The sequence below is a fragment of the Leptonotus elevatus genome, chromosome 2 (genome assembly GCF_054856555.1).
Source record: "Leptonotus elevatus isolate MCC_2025b chromosome 2, RoL_Lele_1.0, whole genome shotgun sequence".
Taxonomy (NCBI): domain Eukaryota; kingdom Metazoa; phylum Chordata; class Actinopteri; order Syngnathiformes; family Syngnathidae; genus Leptonotus; species Leptonotus elevatus.
The window spans coordinates 40,414,756-40,435,212 of record NC_141240.1 but is presented as its reverse complement, the minus strand read 5'-3'; the positions used below and the strand labels follow the sequence as shown (position 1 = coordinate 40,435,212).

At 40.5% G+C, this 20,457-nt stretch overlaps 2 protein-coding genes across 8 annotated transcripts in view; one reads left to right on the top strand and one right to left on the bottom strand.

Annotated features, from left to right (window-relative positions):
• Nucleotides 1-363: 363 nt before the first annotated feature.
• b3galt4 (UDP-Gal:betaGlcNAc beta 1,3-galactosyltransferase, polypeptide 4) lies at nt 364-3,660 on the bottom strand. The gene has a single exon (XM_086069630.1). The coding sequence runs from the start codon at nt 3,370-3,372 to the stop codon at nt 2,257-2,259; it is 1,116 nt and encodes a 371-aa protein (XP_085925756.1). The 5' UTR covers nt 3,373-3,660; the 3' UTR covers nt 364-2,256.
• Nucleotides 3,661-5,846: 2,186 nt separating this feature from the next.
• nr2c2 (nuclear receptor subfamily 2, group C, member 2) overlaps nt 5,847-20,457 on the top strand; it is an 18,455-nt gene continuing 3,844 nt past the window's right edge. Inside the window, exons 1-14 of one of the 7 annotated variants that reach the window (XM_086069683.1) lie at nt 5,847-6,045; nt 8,031-8,116; nt 8,307-8,383; nt 8,464-8,664; nt 10,014-10,119; nt 10,225-10,404; nt 12,879-13,035; nt 13,105-13,195; nt 13,426-13,571; nt 15,254-15,416; nt 15,556-15,677; nt 16,988-17,127; nt 18,642-18,779; nt 18,852-18,957. In XM_086069683.1, coding sequence (XP_085925809.1) covers nt 8,315-8,383; nt 8,464-8,664; nt 10,014-10,119; nt 10,225-10,404; nt 12,879-13,035; nt 13,105-13,195; nt 13,426-13,571; nt 15,254-15,416; nt 15,556-15,677; nt 16,988-17,127; nt 18,642-18,779; nt 18,852-18,957 — 1,619 coding nt within the window. In that variant the 5' untranslated portion in view covers nt 5,847-6,045; nt 8,031-8,116; nt 8,307-8,314. The other 6 variants (XM_086069682.1, XM_086069687.1, XM_086069685.1 and 3 more) reach the window with 6 other exon arrangements.

Below are 20,457 nucleotides of genomic sequence, written 5' to 3'. Positions count from 1 at the left end.
AGACTTTGTACTTTGTAGGCCACAAGTATATAGTACAACAAAATAATTTAAATAAAGGAATCCACAACTTATCTCAAAGCACATCTATTTATTTTTATTTTTATCAAACATTCATAATGTTCATTTATTTTGCAGTTGAAATGCAAGCCAAAAACTAAATAAATTTCAAATGAAAGGCTGCCGTTGGTACAAAGAAGGAAGTCGTCAGCCGCGACTTTTACTCCTTACCTTCTTTCTGGTGTTTGTTCCGTGGCGCTGGTTAATTATTACACACACACGCGCGCGCGCACAGTGCTGGTGTCAGCAGCGTACTTTGACTTGTGACTTGTTTTGAAACAGGGCGGGTTGAAATAAAGTTGGGAATTGTGGAAAGATTCAGATTCCTTTATTGAAAGGTCACATTCCATTCATAGTATTTTCCTGGATGTCAAACAAAACATGCTCTTTTTGTTGGGAGAATACATTTGGATTGAGGAGTGGAGCAGCAAGCTGAGGTTGAGCCGTGAATTGTTCGTATATCGGCACAACTTTGTTTACTCGGTCTCGCCGTAGAACACAAATACTGCTTGGATTGGGACGGCAGGCACTCGAGTATAATGTGGCGTTCTACATACAGTTATGCATTGCAATACTTTATTTGTGTTACCTGCTAATATCATAATAGCTTCTCCAATTAAAATTCCATTCGATGAGAAGCACAATTCACCCTTAATCGCACACACCATTTGTGCCCGTGAGATGAGTTTCATTTTCCAACAAACATTCTGCTTCTGTGCTGTTAAAAAAAGAAAAAATATGAATTTGTGTTCATCTGTCAATGCGAGTGGCATAAGTGACATGTCAAACAATTGAATACTCTTCCAGATGGCAGAATTATAATTCATGTGCATGTCTTTTGATTTTACATTCATACAACGTCATTCAACAAAACATTTTTTTTTTTCTAATCTAAAACAGACTATGTGCCTTGGCTCAAAACGGTTGGGAAACAGGTTTGACAATATTTAGTGCCAGTGCGAAAATGCTCAGATCACAATCTGATCCTCGCGGTTATTGCAAGTGTCCCTTTTCTTCAAAAGTGCCTGTTAGCAACTTGAGTGTCAAAAAAAGGATTTTATTTTCACCACCTGAATAAACTTGTGTGCTTTAAGTTAGCAACGTGACAAGTGGCCACGATCGTTGTGGAATTTAAAAACAAACAAACAAACGAACGAAAGAGCAAATGCCTCAAAAATCCATTATAACAAATAAGTAAATGGAAAATTGGATTTGGAATGTTGTTTTTTTTCTGTCCCAGTGCTAAATATACTTATCGCTGTTATGTAGGAAAGCTGAGATAAATATATATTTTAAAATAAAAAATAATAAAAAAATAAAATAAAAATAAAATGCTGGAGTGTCTTAATTTGTGCTACACAGATACCTTTGCCCTGGTGCAGCGCCATCCCTGGAAGTCGGCTACATGACCTCTGACCTATTTTACGGCCTACGTTGCTCTTCTCACTTGAGCTCACCTTATTTAAGTCTCCAGTAGTTTTGTCTTGGTGGTCGTCATGGTGATTTTGAGCAAGAATCCCTCCGAACTTCAGCCTGTACGAGCTCATTGGTGCAAACCTTTGTCGATTTACCTTGTCAAACAAGGGTCGAGTACGGAAGAGGATCAGGGCCAGTGAAGAGAGAGAGAAAAAAAGTTTGGCAGGATTCTCACTTTATTGTCAGAATTCTTACTGTGAGAACTCAGATTTTAATCTCAGAATTCTGACTTTAAAATCAGAATGATGTGATTTAAGTCAGAATTCTGAGATTTAAGTCAAAATCCTGCCAACCTTTTTTTTTCTTCTATTCACTGGCCCTAATCCTCTTCTGTAGTCAAGAATTGTTGAAAAATAATAATTTTTTACTCTTATTAGACGCCTTTGTTTGAGCAGATTTTCGATCATACAAAAACATCCCCTGCGATTGGCTGGCAACCAGTTCAGGGCGTACCCCGCCTACTGCCCGAAGCCAGCTGGGATAGGCTCCAGCACCCCCCGCGACCCTTGTGAGGACAAGCGGTTAAGAAAATGGATGGATGGATACAAAAACATCCCTCAAAAAGGTCACTTCCTCCAGAACCCATCTTTCGCTTTTGTTCAAAATTCTTGCTGCATTGCGCTCAAGGTTGAAGTGCAACGAGACTCACGAGGCAAACTGGTCCTTTTCGGCTCATCTTGCTTGCCACGTTGCTACTTGTAAGAGTACAGAATCGAGTCCCACTCACGCCTCCTTCCCCAGACCGAGAGCTGGGCCGAGCAGGGCTCCGACTTTGCACATCAGCAGAGACGCTCGCACGCTCATCCAAAGGCACACTCCCGACGAGCGGATCTCAGTCCAGTAGCGCAGCATATCCTGAGGCGGGATGTGGTGCACCGACACCATGGCTTGATAGCAGCAGCGCCAGTACGGCATGGATGGGCCACCGGAGAACAGCGGGGAGTGAGTGGGCAGTACGCCAGCTGCCCGGGCGCACACACCCACAAATGCGTCCTCGGGGGGATGTGCCGTGGACAGAGGTGACGCAGAGGCCGCCAGAGATATTTTCAGCAATGCGGAACGGGATAGAACGTACGCCGTACCGCTGCAGTAGTCTGGAAAAACAGAAGGCGGGTAGGCCTCCGTTGGGACGTAGTGCTTGCTGCCGGGGTTCCGGTCGGGAGCCACGCGGAGGTGCGCCCTGCCCAGATACAAGTCGGCTTGTTTGTACGGGCTGTGGCTCTTGTTCAGCAGGTGCAGGAGTGCACTGGGATTGAACAGGACGTCGTCATCCACTTTGGCCACAAAGTGAGCCTGGGGGCAGAAGCGGCGCACCCAGCCCTGCAGAGCCAAAGTCTTCAGGGTCAGGTTGGAGTACGAGTCCAGGAAACGGCCCTGAACCAGGTCCCCGTGCTCCCTGGCCTCCTCGATGAGCATCTTGGCCAGTCCGGGGTCGGGCGCCACCCCCAGCATGAAGAGGGTCATGACCCTCAGGCCCCTCACGGTGTTCTCCCCGCCCCACGTGTCCCTGATGACCTGGCGTGCCCTGTGGTGAGTAGGGGCCGAGGTCACCATGGTGATGAGGTACGGCTTGGCGCGCTGGCACACCAGCGGGCTGGGCATGAGCAGGAACTCCTCGGGCCTGTTGGGAGGGACGTTCCGCGGGGGGAAGATGGCAGCGCGCGGCTCCGGCACGCTGCTCATCGCCATGGATGTGATCCACTGCTCGATGACGTCCACAAAGAGCAACGTGAAAACGGCAGCGCTAACGGTCGTCGCGCACAGACACGACCAGATGCCGGAGCGTCCTCCTCGTTTTCCCACCCAGGGCATGCATATCCACAGCCCTCGGATGACCATCCTTGTTCCTTTTCTGGCGCCGCGCCTCGTGCCAAAGTACTTACCCCCGTCAAAATGTGTATCCGCTGCCCCTGTCGCGCGCACGCATCGAGTGGAAGACCCGCGACAGTACGACGCTTGTTTTCAATAGCGACATGAAGAACACGCTTTGTGTTTTTCGATTTTCAGTTTAAGAAGCAAGTTTTTGGAAAAAAAATATGAATAATAATAATTATGTGTGTACTGCGTATCGCGGGGGCAAGAGAAAAGCAAGCACTCGCTCACTCGCCCTCTGCAGTGTACTCGGGGTGCGTTCAGGGACCGAGCAAATAGTGGGAATTCTCATACATACATAGGAAAAAAAACCTCCAATGACAAAATGTTTATTTTATTATTTTTTCCGTTTTGTTCGTTCCAGATGTTTAAAGTTTTAATGTTTACAGTGAACCACTTTTTTATTGTAAAATTTAGAACAAATGTGGGTTTATTCCTTATGTTGATTGTCATTGTTTTATTTATATTACTTATTTTCAAGGCAACTTATTTATATTTAAAAACAATTGTGTTGAATTACATGCTTAAATTGAGGAACTGAAATAGAATGTTCATTAAAAGAGACACTTGATTGGTCTGAACGTTGGCACTTATATAAAATGTCTGCCTATCTGTAAACATGATGTAACCCCCTGAAAAACTCAGTAGTGACTGAATGTGTTTTATATGACTACAATCAGCTCATTTTACTGCCACCCACTCGATGGGCGTGACCTGTTTTTCGCCCTCAACTCACCCTGGCAACGTCATAGATGAAAGGAGGCAAGCTCAACTTAACTCAACATGGAACATAAATCCGTTTTTCGTTTCTTGGCTTGTTTTGTCACATTTTATTCTTGTCACCTCGTGTCTGAAAATGGTGACGAATCGTTTGTCACCCAAATTCATTGTGCACATTCCTACTCTTGTCCACTTCACCTTGAAAACATAAAAGCAATCGTCTCTGACTCCCACCAAAACATGGGAAGAGAGAGGGGTGTGTGGCTATATTGGGACGCTTTATGATGATGAATATGAGTTATTTACTGATTTTGCCAGAACAAATTGACAATTCTAAGCATACAGGCATTTCCAATATTTCCGCAATGCAAATTACTCCCGTTACACGATGTAAACAATCAACATATTGTATTGCTTGTGCCTGTGTCACACCGCGGTGAGGTTGGGTTGTCATTTCCTGTTTTATTTTGAAAATTCTGACTCCTTTCGTTTCTGGTCACTTGCTCTTCCTCATGCGGTGTCAGTGTCAATCCTGATTCCTGATTGTGTCCACCTGTGTCCCATTACCCTCATGTGTTAAAAGGTCTGCGTCTCCCCTGTCTTGTGCCAAAGTGTTTTCGTCAGAGCCACTCAAAGTCCTCAGCGTTGTTGTCCTGTCTTTTGTGTGAACTTTGGTTTGTAACTTTGTATAGCCGCAGTATAGTTTTAGTTAAGGAGTGATATTGTTTTGTTTGAAGTTTAGACATCCTCCCTTTTGGAGCGCCTTTAGTTTAACATTTAATAGCCTTTGTTTTTTCCCTCTAAACGAGGAGTTTTTTTGTTTAATAAATATCTGCCTTGGCCTTAAACTCCTATCTCTGCGTCTGAGTCCTAAATCTGCCACGTCGTGTCAGCATACAAACCAGGCAGAATGCTGTAGTAGTCAAACGACATTTCATCACATTTTGAAACCAAAATAATCCTCACAAATCATATTACAACAATCCAAAATCCAATACTTTTCAATTAGTGGAGAGCGTCCTTTCACCGAGTAAGACCGCCATTTATGACTTGTGACGCTGCCTTCAAGCGGTATTGATGTTAAGGTAAATACCACATGTTGAGTTGAAAATTGCGCGTAAACGCCCCCTCATGTCGTATTTTCCACTGGACTGTTTGGGAATTTATTTGGATTGCCGAGTTTCCGAGCTGAGAGAACTTTTCAAGTTTGAACATGACGGATATACCCATGATGAATAGCAAGAATTATTAACACTTATATGGGCGTTGTCGTCTGCTAGCAGGTTGGTTTAGAATCTACACAATTACGTAGCGTATACACAATTCAAAGACGACGTCAGATGCCCTGTGTATGTTGACGCTACAACATCAAAAGCACATGAACATCACTCATGTAATTAGGAGTTTCCGAGTGATAAGGTCAAATATTTCCCATGGCACGTGACGGCAGGGTTAAATTCAGTATATTGTCCATTGATGAAATTTAAAATGTAAGATCATATAATTTTCCTGATTAAAAAAAAAAAAATACATAAAGTGAATTTATGAGTGAAAATTGGCCATCCCGGCCGGATCATCCCTTTAAAAAACAATAACAAAATAATATATATTAAAAAAAAAATAAGAATCCGATTGCTACCGACGACAGAAAGAACGATTCACGAATGATGTCCGGATTCACACGAGGGCACACGTGCCTCTTTACTGGTAGACGCTATGACGTCACCTCTGTCTGGCTCGCACGCGCCCGGAGGAGGAGGAGCGCGGGGACGCGACAGAGGAAGAGAAGGGGGGGAAAAAAAGGAAAACCTCCAACCATCAGCGGGTCACGAACTATGACCTTTAACAGCAGAAAATCAAAACAATTAATTTTATAAAATATCCATTAGCTCCAAGATCTTCGTTCGTCCGCTGTTTGAGGTAAGGCTCGGCCTCGACTTGAAAAGCCTCGAGATATTACGCATGATAAAATAACGGCGCTAATCTCCCGGCTTGCATGCTAGCTCAAACGGAGACGCGACTTGCGACACGGCCGAGGAGGGCCGTGGTGCACACTGGCTCCTCTGAATTTGCTTTACATATACGCATGTGTGACGTACAGTGGTACTAATGTGAGCTGTAAACGTGTCACAAAAGCAGAGATGACTGAACACGCTGCGGCTGCGGTCGTGTTATGCTAGCTTGGACAGCTAACCGTAGACAGCTCGACCTTTTTACCTTTGCCATCCCGGCGACACAAATGGGGCGGAAATGTCGTGGGACCCCCCCTCCCTTGCCGTATCGTCAAATGTTTATTTCCTACAAGCACATCCTCAGTGACGTGCTGAGCATGAGAAATAATGTGTTGACATGCATTCGTCGTGAAGATTCGCACCCAGTGTCATTGGCTGCTTGCCAAATTCTCCATTTTGTTGTGTTGTGATTTGCAACGAGGGAGGGAAAGCAAGTTTTGATAGAATAGTGTCGGACCAATCATTAAAGCGCCGTCGAGCTTCACGCCCCTCCCATTGTAGAGTTTTCACCATGACGTCACATCTACTTCCGGTCGATAGATAGATCGAGATAGATAGATGAAAAGAAAAATAACTAAACGGCTGCTGCTTACATGTTGATGTGATGTTAACTGAGAACTGAGCAATTAAGAAAACAAGGTACCGTAAATGGCTTGAATGGTGACTTTAGCCCTCTTCTTTACGCCCATGGAACGTGTGATTTTCAGTCAGGGAAGATGTTACATGAGGTAGATGTTGAAAAGTCAACAATAATTTACATTTCAATGAGTAAGTTAAATACATTTTTGGTACATTTTCTTTACACAAAAAAATTCACCTGTTTTAACCAATGTTCTTCATGCTTTCAGCGATTACTTCTCATAAAATTAGTACAACATAATGAAAACAATACAATTAAAGTAAATATTTACAATTTGAAAATGGTGAAAGGCCATGTGGACTAGAGATAGACCGATATGCTTTTTTCAGGGCCGATACCGATTATCGGTAGTCAGGGCGGCCGATAACCGATATTTGAACGGTTAGCTCGTGGAATAACCGTTCACCCGCACGCTAACTCCCAAATAGCCGCTAATTCGGAGGCTAATGGTTAGTTCGCGGGATAACCTATAGCCGTTAATTCACGAGCTAGCCGGTTAGCTCGTGGGCTAATAGCCGCTAATTCGCGAGCTAACGCATTGTCAACTAGTGGAGGCAGCTTTATTTATATAGCTTATTTGAAACACAAGGTAGGTAGTACGTTTAACTTACCTGTTAAACTGCACACCAGCCCGGTGGCCCGTCTGCATTCGATTTTCTTTTCTTCTCGCATGTGAGCGTCTAGAGAACAGCCAAGCTTTCGCTGCTTATGCTTAAGCACGAGCAACCAATCAGATGATGCTGTGGGCGGGCCAGTGCTGCAGGGAGTCAACAGCCGCTGACTGGATGGAGGAGAAAAGCGCCCGTCAGAGCAAAAATAATGTTTTTTCATTTATCGACCATCAAAACAAAAAAAAGAGGCTGATGCCAGTATTTATAAAATGCTGAAAATCGGCGCCAATTATCGTCTATCCCTATTGTGGACCAACATTCGCCTGCACTGTTTGTTTGCCACAAATAAAAACCAATGACAGATAATGTTAAAAAAAAAAAGCCTATTTGAAATCATATTTTTGAGGATAGACGTTGAAAGAGCTCAAATAAAGACATGGTAGAAATTCAGATATCGACTTGACTTTTTTGGTGGTAGTGTGCTTGCGACCTTTTTCTGATGTAAAACTTGGCAAATGCTGCATTGGTACAAAAAATCATGATCAACTTTCATGATACACCAGCACAAATATTGTATCAGCTGTTTTGGTATTGTGGACCTTTGTGGGTGATTAATCTCGCACCTTGCATTGTTCCAAACAGTCTTCACTAATGGCCTTACATCACCAACATGACGGCCAACCTGAATTTGCTCTCAGCAGAAAGTGGACTTTGAATACGAGGCAGAGGTGAGTGTGGCTTCTTCCATGCTGTTTTATTTATTTATTTATTGTTTGAAATTGTAGTGCTGTTCTGATCAGACGTACGCGTTCTTCCGTAAATAAGAACATGAATGGCAATGCATTTGTTTGGGCTTCTCGCCGAAGATCCAGTGTGTTCAAATGTCTTTCAAATTGTAGGTGTCATTGTCTCCAACAGACTCGGCGATGAGTCAGTCACCTCAGCGCTTTCGGGTTGCGTCTAGTGAGGCTCCAGCAACACCACATCAGTTCCAGGTACCGTATTGTTGTCTGCGCTTTTGCTGCATTAGTTTGTGCTGCTGTACGTCTGCCACACTGTCACTCTCCATCCTCAGATTGTAACGGACCAGCAGAGGGGTCCGAAGATTCAGATCGTGACTGCCATGGACCCTTCCAGTGCTCCCAAGCAGCAATTCATTCTGACCACATCGGACAGCTCGGGGGCAGGAAAGGTTATTCTGACCTCTCCGGACAACCACAACACAAAGCAGCTCATCTTTACGTCTGCAGACAGCCTGATGCCAGGAAGGATACAGGTGACAACAATTCAATGCGTACAAGATCACCATTCGTCCATTTGATTTGTAATCTAAGGCCCGACCGATATGCATTTTTTGAGACAAATGTCCTTACCGATTTTTGGCAGAAAAAAAATACAGATTACCACTTAATCTGACAATTATTTTTTTAAATATATATAATGTGATTGAAATCTATTAAAATAAAAAATTTTTTTTATCACAGATTGGGAAGAATTTATGTCTTGACATAGTATTATCTTTTTTTTCTTCTTTTTTTTCTTCTTCTTCCTTCTTTAAAAAAAATAAATAATAATAATAATTAAAAAAAAAATGACATAGTATTATATTACCGGTCGGTGGGTATGTGTTCCCACAACATTTGTGTGTGAATATTCATTGTTTGAAGGAAAAACACTCCAAAGTCAATGCTAACTTCCTGTTAGCATTTGAACGGGAGCTTCCATTCACTTTGAAATTAGCGCGAGGCTATCTAGCAAACTTTTAAACAAAGCATGTATTTTATTTAAATATACAGTGGATGTATTACAGTAAAGCCTTTAATAATGATAATTTGTTCATGTCAAACTATCGGGGTCATTTTTTTCCATTTTAAATTATGCCGGTAATGAACTGATTAGAAAAAGAGGATGAGCGTGTGCAGTGGATCAAAAAATGTTGAAGACGACCTCATAACATTAAACGTCAAAAGAATTAACACATAACAGATGCTCTTCAAATTTGACTGGCAAAAAAATGTTGACCAAAAAAGCCTTTTTATTTAAGCGATTAATCAAAATTCTAAGATGTGATTAATCTGATTTAAATAATTTAATCGTAAAGGAAAAACACTCCCAAAGATGCTAACTTTGCATTATTTGAATAGGATCCTACATCCACTTTGAAATTAGCGCGAGGCTAGCTAGCAAAGTTTTAAAAACTAAGCATGTTTTGTATTTAAATCTACAGTGGATGTAATTCTTAACGTTGTGTGTTTATTAGTCTAATAGTTAACTCCAACAGGGCTGTCATTAAACATCTCAAACTGACAACAGAATCACATACGCTACACGCTTGCTCATAGCTAATGCTACGCAAGCAAAATGGTGCATTCAGGGTACTTTCACAGTGTCGGAAACTTCAGTTTTCTTCGATGATAAACGTTTTAAGGGGAACATAAACGGCCATTTGGCCCAATTGGCCCATTGTTTTGGCTGATGTTTGAAGGCCAATAATCGGCCGATTAATCAATCTGGCCCGACTGTAATCTTAAAATATTAGCAAGGGAAGGGGCTTTATTCTATGTGGTGCAGCATATACCGTGTGTCCCCAAGATCTCGATCAATTCAATGTCACTTTGCTCTCAGATTGTCACAGATCCACTATCGATGGAGCAATTACTCGGCCAGTCAGGCGATCTGAGTCGGCCGCAGACGGTGGAGTACTGTGTGGTGTGTGGAGACAAGGCTTCAGGTGCTTGACAGTAATGTCACGGATTGTTTTTGCCTCGTCTGACGTTCAGATCCGCACTCCAAGATCGCGCTATTCTGCTCACAGTCATGTTGTGTGTGTGTTCAGGCCGTCACTACGGAGCGATGAGTTGTGAGGGATGTAAAGGTTTCTTCAAGCGGAGTGTGAGGAAAAACCTGACCTACAGCTGCCGCAGTAAGCAGGATTGCGTCATCAACAAGCACCATCGCAACCGCTGCCAGTTCTGTCGCTTGAAGAAATGCCTTAACACGGGGATGAAGACTGATTGTGAGTCAACAAGTCACCCAAAACGCAAGTCGGCATTCTTTTTTTAAAATCAGCAAACAACTAAACAACGCTACCTTGAAAATGTCCCACTAGCTTCATGCTAACATATAATGGAAAACATTATTAACATGCTAACAATTAGCATCAGTTGTTGCTGTGTACGGGCTATTCGGTCCCTGTACGACCGATGTCAGAGTTTGGTCCGTATTGCCGGCAGTAAGTCGAATTTGTTTCCAGTGAAGGTTGGACTCCGCCAAGGCTGCCCTTTTTCACCGATTCTGTTCATAACTTTTATAGACAGAATTTCTAGGCGCAGCCGAGGCGTTGAGGGGGTCCGGTTTGGTGGCCTCAACATTGCATCTCTGCTTTTTGCAGATGATGTGGTGCTGTTGGCTTCTTCAAGCCGTGATCTCCAACTCTCACTGGAGCAGATCGTGGCCGAGTGCGATGCGGTTGGGATGAAAATCGGCACCTCCAAATCCGAGACCATGGTCCTCAGTCGGAAAAGGGTGGAGTGCCCTCTCCGGGTTGGGGATGAGGTCCTGCCCCAAGTGGAGGAGTTCAAGTATCTTGGGGTCTTGTTCACGAGTGAGGGCAGGTTAGAGCGGGAGATCGACAGGCGGATCGCTGCAGCGTCTGCAGTGATGCGGACTCTGTATCGGTCCGTCGTGGTGAAGAAGTAGTCGAGCTCTCAATTTACCGGTCGATCTACGTTCCTACCCTCACCTATGGTCGCGAGCTGTAAGTCGTGACCAAAAGAACAAGATCAAGCGATACAAGCGGCCGAAATGAGTTTCCGCCACAGGGTGTCCGGGCTCTCCCTTAGAGATAGGGTGAGAAGCTCGGTCATCCGGGAGGGACTCAGTGTCGAGCCGCTACTCCCCCTCGTTGAGAGCAACCAGTTGAGGTGGCTCGGGCATCTGGTTCGGATGCCTCCTGACCGCCTCCCTGGGGAGGTGTTCCGGGCATGTCCCACCGGCGCGAGGCCCCGGGGGCGACCCAGGACACGCTGAAGAGACTACGTCTCTCCGCTGGCCTGGGAACGCCTTGGGATCCAGCTGGCGGAAGTGGCTGGGGAGAGGGAAGTCTGGGCTTCCCTACTAAAGCTGCTGCCTCCGCGACCCGACCCCGGATAAGCGGTAGATGATGGATGGATGTCGCTGTGTTAAAACCCTTTAGAAGGGGAAGTCAAACCCCAATTTTTTTTGACAATAATATATTCTAAGCAGCCCCACTCGTCTAAATATGTTATTCTGTTTCATATTGTGTTAGTGAAATATGAGTTATGCAAAAAAATCCAGCCGTTTTTATCCCGCTCAGGAGGCGGCCATCTTGCCACTTGCTGTCAACTGAAGATGACGTCATAGTTGCTCAGGTCTCAGGCAACAACCAATCACAGCGCAGCAACTGTGATGTCATGTTCAGTCGACAGCAAGTGGCAAAATGGCTGGATTTTACTTCATAACTCATATTCCACAAATGTAATATTAACCCGAATGTCATGTTTAGACTAGTGAGGTCACATAAAACATATTATTGTCAAGAAATGTTTAAGGTTGACTTCCATATTTGAACCCAGACAGTGTACTAACACATGGACTGATTATATAACAATGCTCACAGGCATATATTTGTTATCTTTTATGACAAATGGCTAATATTTCCATCATGTTACTTAGGGCTGGGTATTGATTCTAATTTCCTCAATTAATTGTGAACGATTTTGATTCACAAGAGTTCAGTTTGATGCGATTTCAATTTTTTTTCCGATTGAATTCACCTCAACTCAATCCGATATCAATTGATTATGGCACATCAATTCTCCTTCACAAATATAACATTTCAAAGTTAATGGTCAAATGATTTAGTTTATTCATGAATGTAACACATATTCTAATCACTTAAGTGTTAGACAAACATTGACATCAGCAAGGATGAGATAAAAATATTTTCATAATTCTAATTCAATAATTGTTCCGGTAAACATAAATTAAAAATATTCTAAATCATCTTAAAGAGTAACAAGTCGGGTCTTTCATAAATGTAAGAAAATACTTTTAAATTCAGTAAATTTCAAGAAAACAGTAAGATACAAAAATATGACCGTTTAAAATTCAATTTTCCTAAGATTTTATGGGATAAAGAGATATTAAAATAATCTATGGTTTTATGAATCGATATCGGGCTTGAATAGGAAAATCGATTCAATATCGATTAAAATAAAATAAAATAATTAACCTCGCCCTAATCTTACTGAGTGATATACGGAAAGAAGGCAATGCAAGTTTATTCATATAGCATAACATATATTTTTAATTAATGCCATTACTGTGTTGTTGTTTTTTATATATATAAAGTGCAATATTATACAATGCTATTCTTCCTTCTTAAAAACACAACCATGCAACAAACAACAAACTCTTGGCATCTCATTACAAGAGTGATGCCGAACCTCTTTTGCTCGTTGTCGTCAGCCGTTCAGAGCGAGAGGAAACCCGCCGATGTTGTTCCCAGAGAGAAACATGTCAACTGCGCACCCTCCACCCAGAAAATCTACATCCGCAAGGACCTTAATAGTCCGCTCATCGCCACGCCGACCTTCATCTCGGACACGGAGACGGACGGCTCCAGGTTAGTGGCAATGTAACGTCACATCGGGACTTTCGCATGTTGATATGCGACGCGGCATGTCGTGTGCAGATCGAGCCTGCTGGATCAGGGGATGCTGGTTAACATCCAGCAGCCTGTCGTGCAGAGTGACGGAACGCTGGTGCTTACAACGGACTCAAAGGTACAACAATTGTTTTGTTTTTTTGTAATGATTTGTCCTTTGAAGGAAATTTAGTGTGTTGCTTTTGTGAATGAGAGCAGCCCGTATTTGTTTCAAATGCACATTTCTATTTAATAACTGACTCAGTTCATGATGTTATGATTGTATCTGTTAATTTCTTAGCGTGCTGAATTCCGTGAACTGCGCTGCCGACAAAATTTGAATTTTTTTACGGTTGTGTTTGTCTTTAGATGGAGTCTGGCCATGGTGACCTCGGAACGCTGGCGAATGTGGTGACATCACTGGCCAGTTTGAGTGACTCGTTAAAACACAACTTGAAAAATGGAGATTCATCAGACTGCCAATATGTGGAAAAAAATACCACCGAGATAACACGGTCAGTTAGCAATGCATTGCAAATTTCATGATTTCGTAAGTGGGCAGACGTGGAGAAAGTACTCACATTCTACTTAACTCATTTGCTCCTAAGCTAATTGCTGCAAAACGGAAACAGATAAAAATATTCATTTTTTTCCTGATGAAAGAAGAGAGACTAATCTTTTTTTTGGTAGGTTCCATGTTTATTTAGCAATAGAACACAATATTCTGTGGGCCTTGGGAAATCTGGCCAAATCTAGCTGGGAGCGAAGGTGGTTGCTTCAGTCAAAATGTCTGTGAGTGAATGAGTTCAACAAATACTTCAGTAAAAAGTAAAAAAAAGGGGGGGGTACAAAACATGAACAATGAATTTTTACTGTTGGTTATGTACAATACCCGTTTTGATAACTTAGGCACAACAACAAAAAACATCCCTCCACAAAAAATAGTCTCTCTTTTATTAATTTTCATAGTGCTCATACCGAAAGTGGAAAAACTAGCTAGCATTGTCTCAGCGTTTTATATCATCCATAGTGTGCTCCCGTAGCTTTGCTCATGTTGTGAACAGACAAATCGACGCCTTCTTAAAATAATCGCCTAAGTCACTTTTTTTAGATTTTTTTTTGCATCACGAGATTTTTTTTTAAGCAAATAAAGAAAATTGCAAAAAATTGATTTGATTTGCAAAAAAAAAAGAATTTCAGAGGGTGATGAAATGCTGACAATGCTAATAATACTAATAGGAAAAAACCACACCTTTGTTGTATATATTTTCAGATTAAATGGAGCATTTTTGAACATCTGAACATTGTGGGTTTTTCGGCTGGCACAGCGCAGATCTACCGCGCTTGACTCTCTGTATCCCCCCCCACCACCACACACACACACACACATCTTCCGTGAAGATTGAAAAAATACGACAAATTAAGAAGGAGAAAGTACAGATATCTGTTTTCAAACATAGGGAGAAATGTAAAAGGTCATCAACACAATAAATACAATACTCAAGTAAAGTACAGACACCTTAAAAATCTGCTTAATTTGCTATCATAGTTTTGTTATTATTTTCTTTTTATGTGTCCATTTTGCTAGTACTTAACAATGTGTGGTGCCCTCTTTTAACTCATGTGCTCCCCAAAACGTCTAAATACATTTTATTTTAAATGTTTTAAGTGTCCCATATTTATAAATGTTTTATATTTTATTTTTTATTTTTATGCTAGAGCATACAGAAGGCTTTGTTGCAACCTCTGAACTGAAGAGGTCGCTTAAAGCAATGGTAGTTATTACATAAAACGGCCTGCAGGAGAGTATAAGAGCTCAACCAGGGCCATGTTGCAAAAAGCGCTTTTTGTCTGTTTTTAACAGGAATGTGAATATTAATGAAAGGATACTCTAATGCTAATTGCTGCAAAACGGAAACAGATAAAAATATTCTCTAAAAAAGACTCTAATCTTTCTTTTGATAGGTTCCATGTTTTTGGTGGTTCCATGTTTTTATAGCAATAAAACACAATATTCTGTGGGCAAAATCAGTCAAAATCCAGTCAAACAGCCGCGAGCGAAGAGGGTTGCTTCAGTGAAAATGGCTGCCAGTCAATGAGTTAATGTTATCATGAAAACATAATTGGTGTTGTGAAGCTTTTTTATGAATCAACAAATGTGTGGGCACTTGCGCGTGTGTGTACGTGTTGTTCACAGTGCCTTTGACACCCTGGCCAAAGTACTCAACCCACCTGAAGCAGACGCGGCAGCTGTCAAGTGTGCAAGTGAAACGACCTTTCAGCTGATTGGCCAAGACCAGGAGTCCCCAATCATTGAGGTGGAAGGTCCGCTGCTCACAGATGGTCATGTGAATTTTAAGGTGGGTGACATCAGGCAGGTGTCAACTATTGTCATTAACAATGACAGCATTCTGTATTGCCATAAAAAAGGACGCGAGAGGTCTCTTGGGTGAATGACGTTAACGTGTCCTCATTGTTGTCTTCACGTCTTCCTTCTAGCTGACCATGCCCAGCCCCATGCCCGAGTACCTGAATGTACACTACATCTGCGAGTCGGCCTCCAGGCTTCTCTTCCTCTCAATGCACTGGGCACGTTCTATCCCCGCCTTCTTAGCCCTCGGGTAAGCACACGCACAGGTGCACTATTACGGACAAGCAATATATGCATGTATTGTTATAGCAAGCCGCTATCTCGAGTTGTCATCTCTAGTTCAAAATGACATGGTATGGTCATACATTAAGAAATATTTTTGTAGTTACAGTTTTGATGTGTTCTTTAAAATGGTGATAATAATAAAATATGACCATAAAGGGCCTCTATCGGCAAAATGCCCAGTGCAGGTAATAAATTGCGCAATCGATCATTCGCAACCTCTTAATGACAACTGCGCCATGTTGTTTGTGGTTCAATAATAAAAATAATTATGGGTATCAGGCAATTCAAATTTTTAATCCTAATTAATTGCATGACTTCAATAGTTAACTCACAATTCATTGCAAATTTTATATCTGTTCAAAATGTACCAACATTTTTTTCCGAGTTTTCATACTCTTGTGAACGTAAAAGTGGGGGAAAAAAGTTAAATTAATAGAAATATGGCTGCATCTTTTAGTCATTGATACAGTACTACATTTTCTGCCACTAGATGGCGTAACTGCATTTGTACGCTGATGACTTTTTGCTTTTTTTTTTTTTCATATTAAGAGCTTTTTAACATGAAGTAACTTGTGAACATTTTTAAATTTGAGAAATACAACTGGACCCCAGTCTCCACAAATATATGCATTATTATTAACACAAATTTTGACGTGGGCGTGTCTGCTGCGTTGCGACTGGAATTCCTCCAGTACAACGTAATTAATCGCGCGTTAAAAAATGTGTGGCTTTAAAGGAACTTTTTTTGAGAGAGAGAGAGCTCAGTATTATTCATTCAGCAGCCTTCCCGTGTAAACATGTCATCGTCATCGCTCCCTCTTTTTTTTTTTTTTTTTGCCCCGTGCGTGCATGTGAGTTTGTGCTCCTTAATTCACTTGAAACCTGTTAAAAATCCCATACCCTTCACCTTAACCGGATACGTCAGAGTCCCGCCAGAGTCGTGAAGTTGTCAGGAGACCATAGGAAGGATCAAAGGAAAAGAAAGACTCAATTAACGCACCAATTTTGACACCCCTAAAGATAATACAATACATATTTGTGTAGCCTCAAAATACAGTTTCCCTATATGGGCACCAGGGATCGCTGTTTTTCCATTGCAGCATTTTGTGATTTTTGTGACCATGTGTACCGTAAAGTTTCTTCAGCTAGCGCGCACATTTTTATAAAAGTGACCATACACAGGTGACAACTTTAGGAGCCAAACTGTCAGGGGCCACAAGCATGCACGTGACATACGGCACATGTTCTTATTTCATTGTCATGTCTCTTGATCAGGCAGGAAGAAAACACGGGTTTGGTGCGAGCCTGCTGGAACGAGCTGTTCACGCTGGGTCTGGCTCAGTGTGCCCACGTGATGAACCTGTCCACCATCCTGGCTGCCATCGTCAACCACCTTCAGAGCAGCATCCAGGATGGTATGGACCATCATCATCTCACAGTAGGACAAAACCACAACATTTGTAGTATCAACATTTGGCGACGATCACAATGTACTCCTTCCTTTTCTTTCACTTTGGCCTGGCTTAAACCTATCGACGGCTCGCCACGGCAAGTTGATACGAGCCGCTATTCGAGATTCTTGTCTGACTTCAAATCTGTCAATTCAATACACCGATTTAAGTTAAAAAATATATTAAATGTTCCTAATTACTTTCTTGCAGTTACTGAAGGTGGCACATTTTCATGCCAGTTTAAAATGGACGTACAATGGTACCTTGAGATACAAGTTTAGTCTGTTATGTGACCATATGCGTAATTCAAAACTCTTTTCTTGAGTCATCTTTTCCCATCAAAATGAATAGAATGCCATTAATCCATTACAGCCTTCAAAAAAAATTGTTGTAATGTGTTTTTAATATATATATATGTATATATTTTATATATATATGTATATATATATATATGTATATATATATATATATGTATATATATATATATATATTATATATATATATATATATTATCTATATTTTATATATATATGTATGTATATATATATATATATATATTATATATTATATATTATATATATATTATATATATTTTATATATAATATATATATATTTTATATATAATATATATATATGTTATATATAATATATATATATATGTTATATATAATATATATATATATGTTATATATAATATATATATATATGTTATATATATATAATATATATATATATTATATATATTTTATATATAATATATATATATATTATATATATAAATATTATATATATATATATTATAATTATATATATATTATATATATTTTATATATAATATATATATATGTTATATATAATATATATATATGTTATATATATATTATATATATATATATTATATATATTTTATATATAATATATATATATATTATATATATAAATATTATATATATATATATATTATAATTATATATATATTATATATATATACTTTTTTAAAATATTTTTTTCCCAGTTTTTCTGAATATTTGTTTGTTTTTCAGAGTAATTTGTCCTCCTGTTTTCTTTTTAATTTTTCTATGACATAAAAAAATAATTCTGTAAAATAGAGAAAAAAACACTGAAAAAAACAACAGTCCCCCCCAAAAAATCGTTAGAGGGTTAGGGTTGTTTTTTCTTTCAAGTGAATGCAATACGCTTCCGGATGTCTCAGCTCCCCAGTAAGCTGCAGAGGATCAAGAATAAATGCCGGTGAGTCTGCTATGAGGTGATTTGAGTTCACTGCCACCACACAGCGATCACATTTAAATTTTTTGCTTGCAAGTCAAAGCAAAAAAAAAACCCCAAGTCTGAATAAATCTCTTATCTCTAAAAACTCTTAAGTGGGTCACCCCACACTGCCTCACCCAGCAATATTTGCCTTTTCTGACACTTGACGGTGATCCAGCAAGTTGACACAGACCTTGTTGTCCTGTAGACAAGCTGTCAGGGGAGAGGGTGAAGCAGGTGATGGAGCACATCTGGAAGTTCCAGGAGTTCTGCAACAGCATGACGAGGTTGGAGACCGACAGCTACGAGTACGCCTACCTGAAGGCCATCGTCTTGTTCAGTCCCGGTGAGTCGTCAGATTGCATTACTGCTGCCAATGGTCAAAAAAGAGACGCATTCATTCATATCGTGTCATCAGATCATCCTGGTGTGGACTGCGGCGGACAGGTGGAAAAGTTTCAAGAGAAAGCCTTGATGGAGCTGCAGGACTACGTACAGAAAACATATCCAGATGACACCTACAGGTACAAAAAGGAATTCCATGCATAAATGTTATGGAGGACAAAAACTGCCAAAATTACAAATAAATGAATGAATAAATTAAAAAAAATCTAAAAATATATTTAATTAAAAAATTAAATACAATTTTTTTTTAATATAAACCGAAATAAAAAAGTTATGCATAAATAAATAAAAATACAAATAAAAAACAAGATAAAAAAAATCTAAATAAATATAACAATAAATGTGCAAATAAATACAAAAATAAATGTATAAATATCAATCAATCAATAAAAATGCTCTACTCTCAAATTTATTTATTTCATGCTGCAGCTCTGTCAAGTCGAAATATTATTCAAATGAGGGGGCGGTCCTAAGCGTCTCTTGGGTTGGGCTCCACTGTTGCAGACTGCCTAGAGTGAGCAGGTCGGCGAACAAGGAAGTCTCTCGAGTCTCTCGCCGGCTTGCATGGGGAGCTCCAGCAATGGACGACTATCTTGTCTACTGGTACCACAACTTGTTGTCCAGTAACTCGAGTTGCAAGTTGTGGTGACAGTAGACAAGATAGTCGTCCATTGCTGGAGCTCTCCATGCAAGCAGGCTTGGCTCCTTGTTAGTCAATTCAATTCAATTGATTCCAGATTCACGGTCCACTCTTAAAAACAAACAAAAACAAGCAAAACAAAACAAAAAAACATAGTGTTGTAGTTAATGTTGTTCCGACTGTTTTTGGACCCCGATACTGATTCCAATACCCAGTTTTGCCATGCTGATACCGTACGTTTTCTTTTGTCAATATGAAAAAGCTGCCCAACCATTGGCTCAGAGCATTCATAGGCCAATAGTGAACACGTCACACATCAGTGAATGTCGTGCACAAGCAAGACACAAGATGCTGCATCCAAAGTCCTACATTAGTACTTGCCGATGCCGATACTGCTATTTTAATGCGGTATCGGGGCCTCTCCTGATACTGGTATCGAAATCGGAACAACACTACTGCTTATTCGCCGACCCTCTCACTTGACCATTGAAAGGCAGTTTGCAACAGCGGAGCCCAACCCACAACACGCTCTAAAAACAGTTGGGTCAAAAGTAACCCAATTATGGATCAAAAATGGACCGATACACTTTATGAGTCAATTTGGCCCAATTTTCTGGGTTGTTTTATACAAAATGACCCAATTTTTGGACCCAAGTAAAGGATATGACCAATATTTACAAGTTGTTTACTCTAAAAGACCAATTTCTTGACTCAAAATTGGGTCAAGAGAGGATTGATCCATTTTGGACCCAACTGTTTTTAGAGTGCACGCTTAGGACCGCCCCCTCATTTGAATAACATTTCAACCTGACAGCGTGTGCAGCCTGAAATAAATAAAAGTAATAGCGGAGCGTTTTTATTTATTTATTTGTTTAATTCTATTTAGATATTTATTTTTTGAATCTCGGTTTTTATTTTTGTATTTATTTTTACTTTTCTTTATTTATTATTGGATATATATATTTTGTTGTTTTTATTC

Coding starts and splice junctions, on each gene's coding strand:
- b3galt4 (XM_086069630.1), bottom strand. CDS start 3,372: ATGGTCATCCGAGGGCTGTGGATATGCATGCCCTGGGTGGGAAAACGA.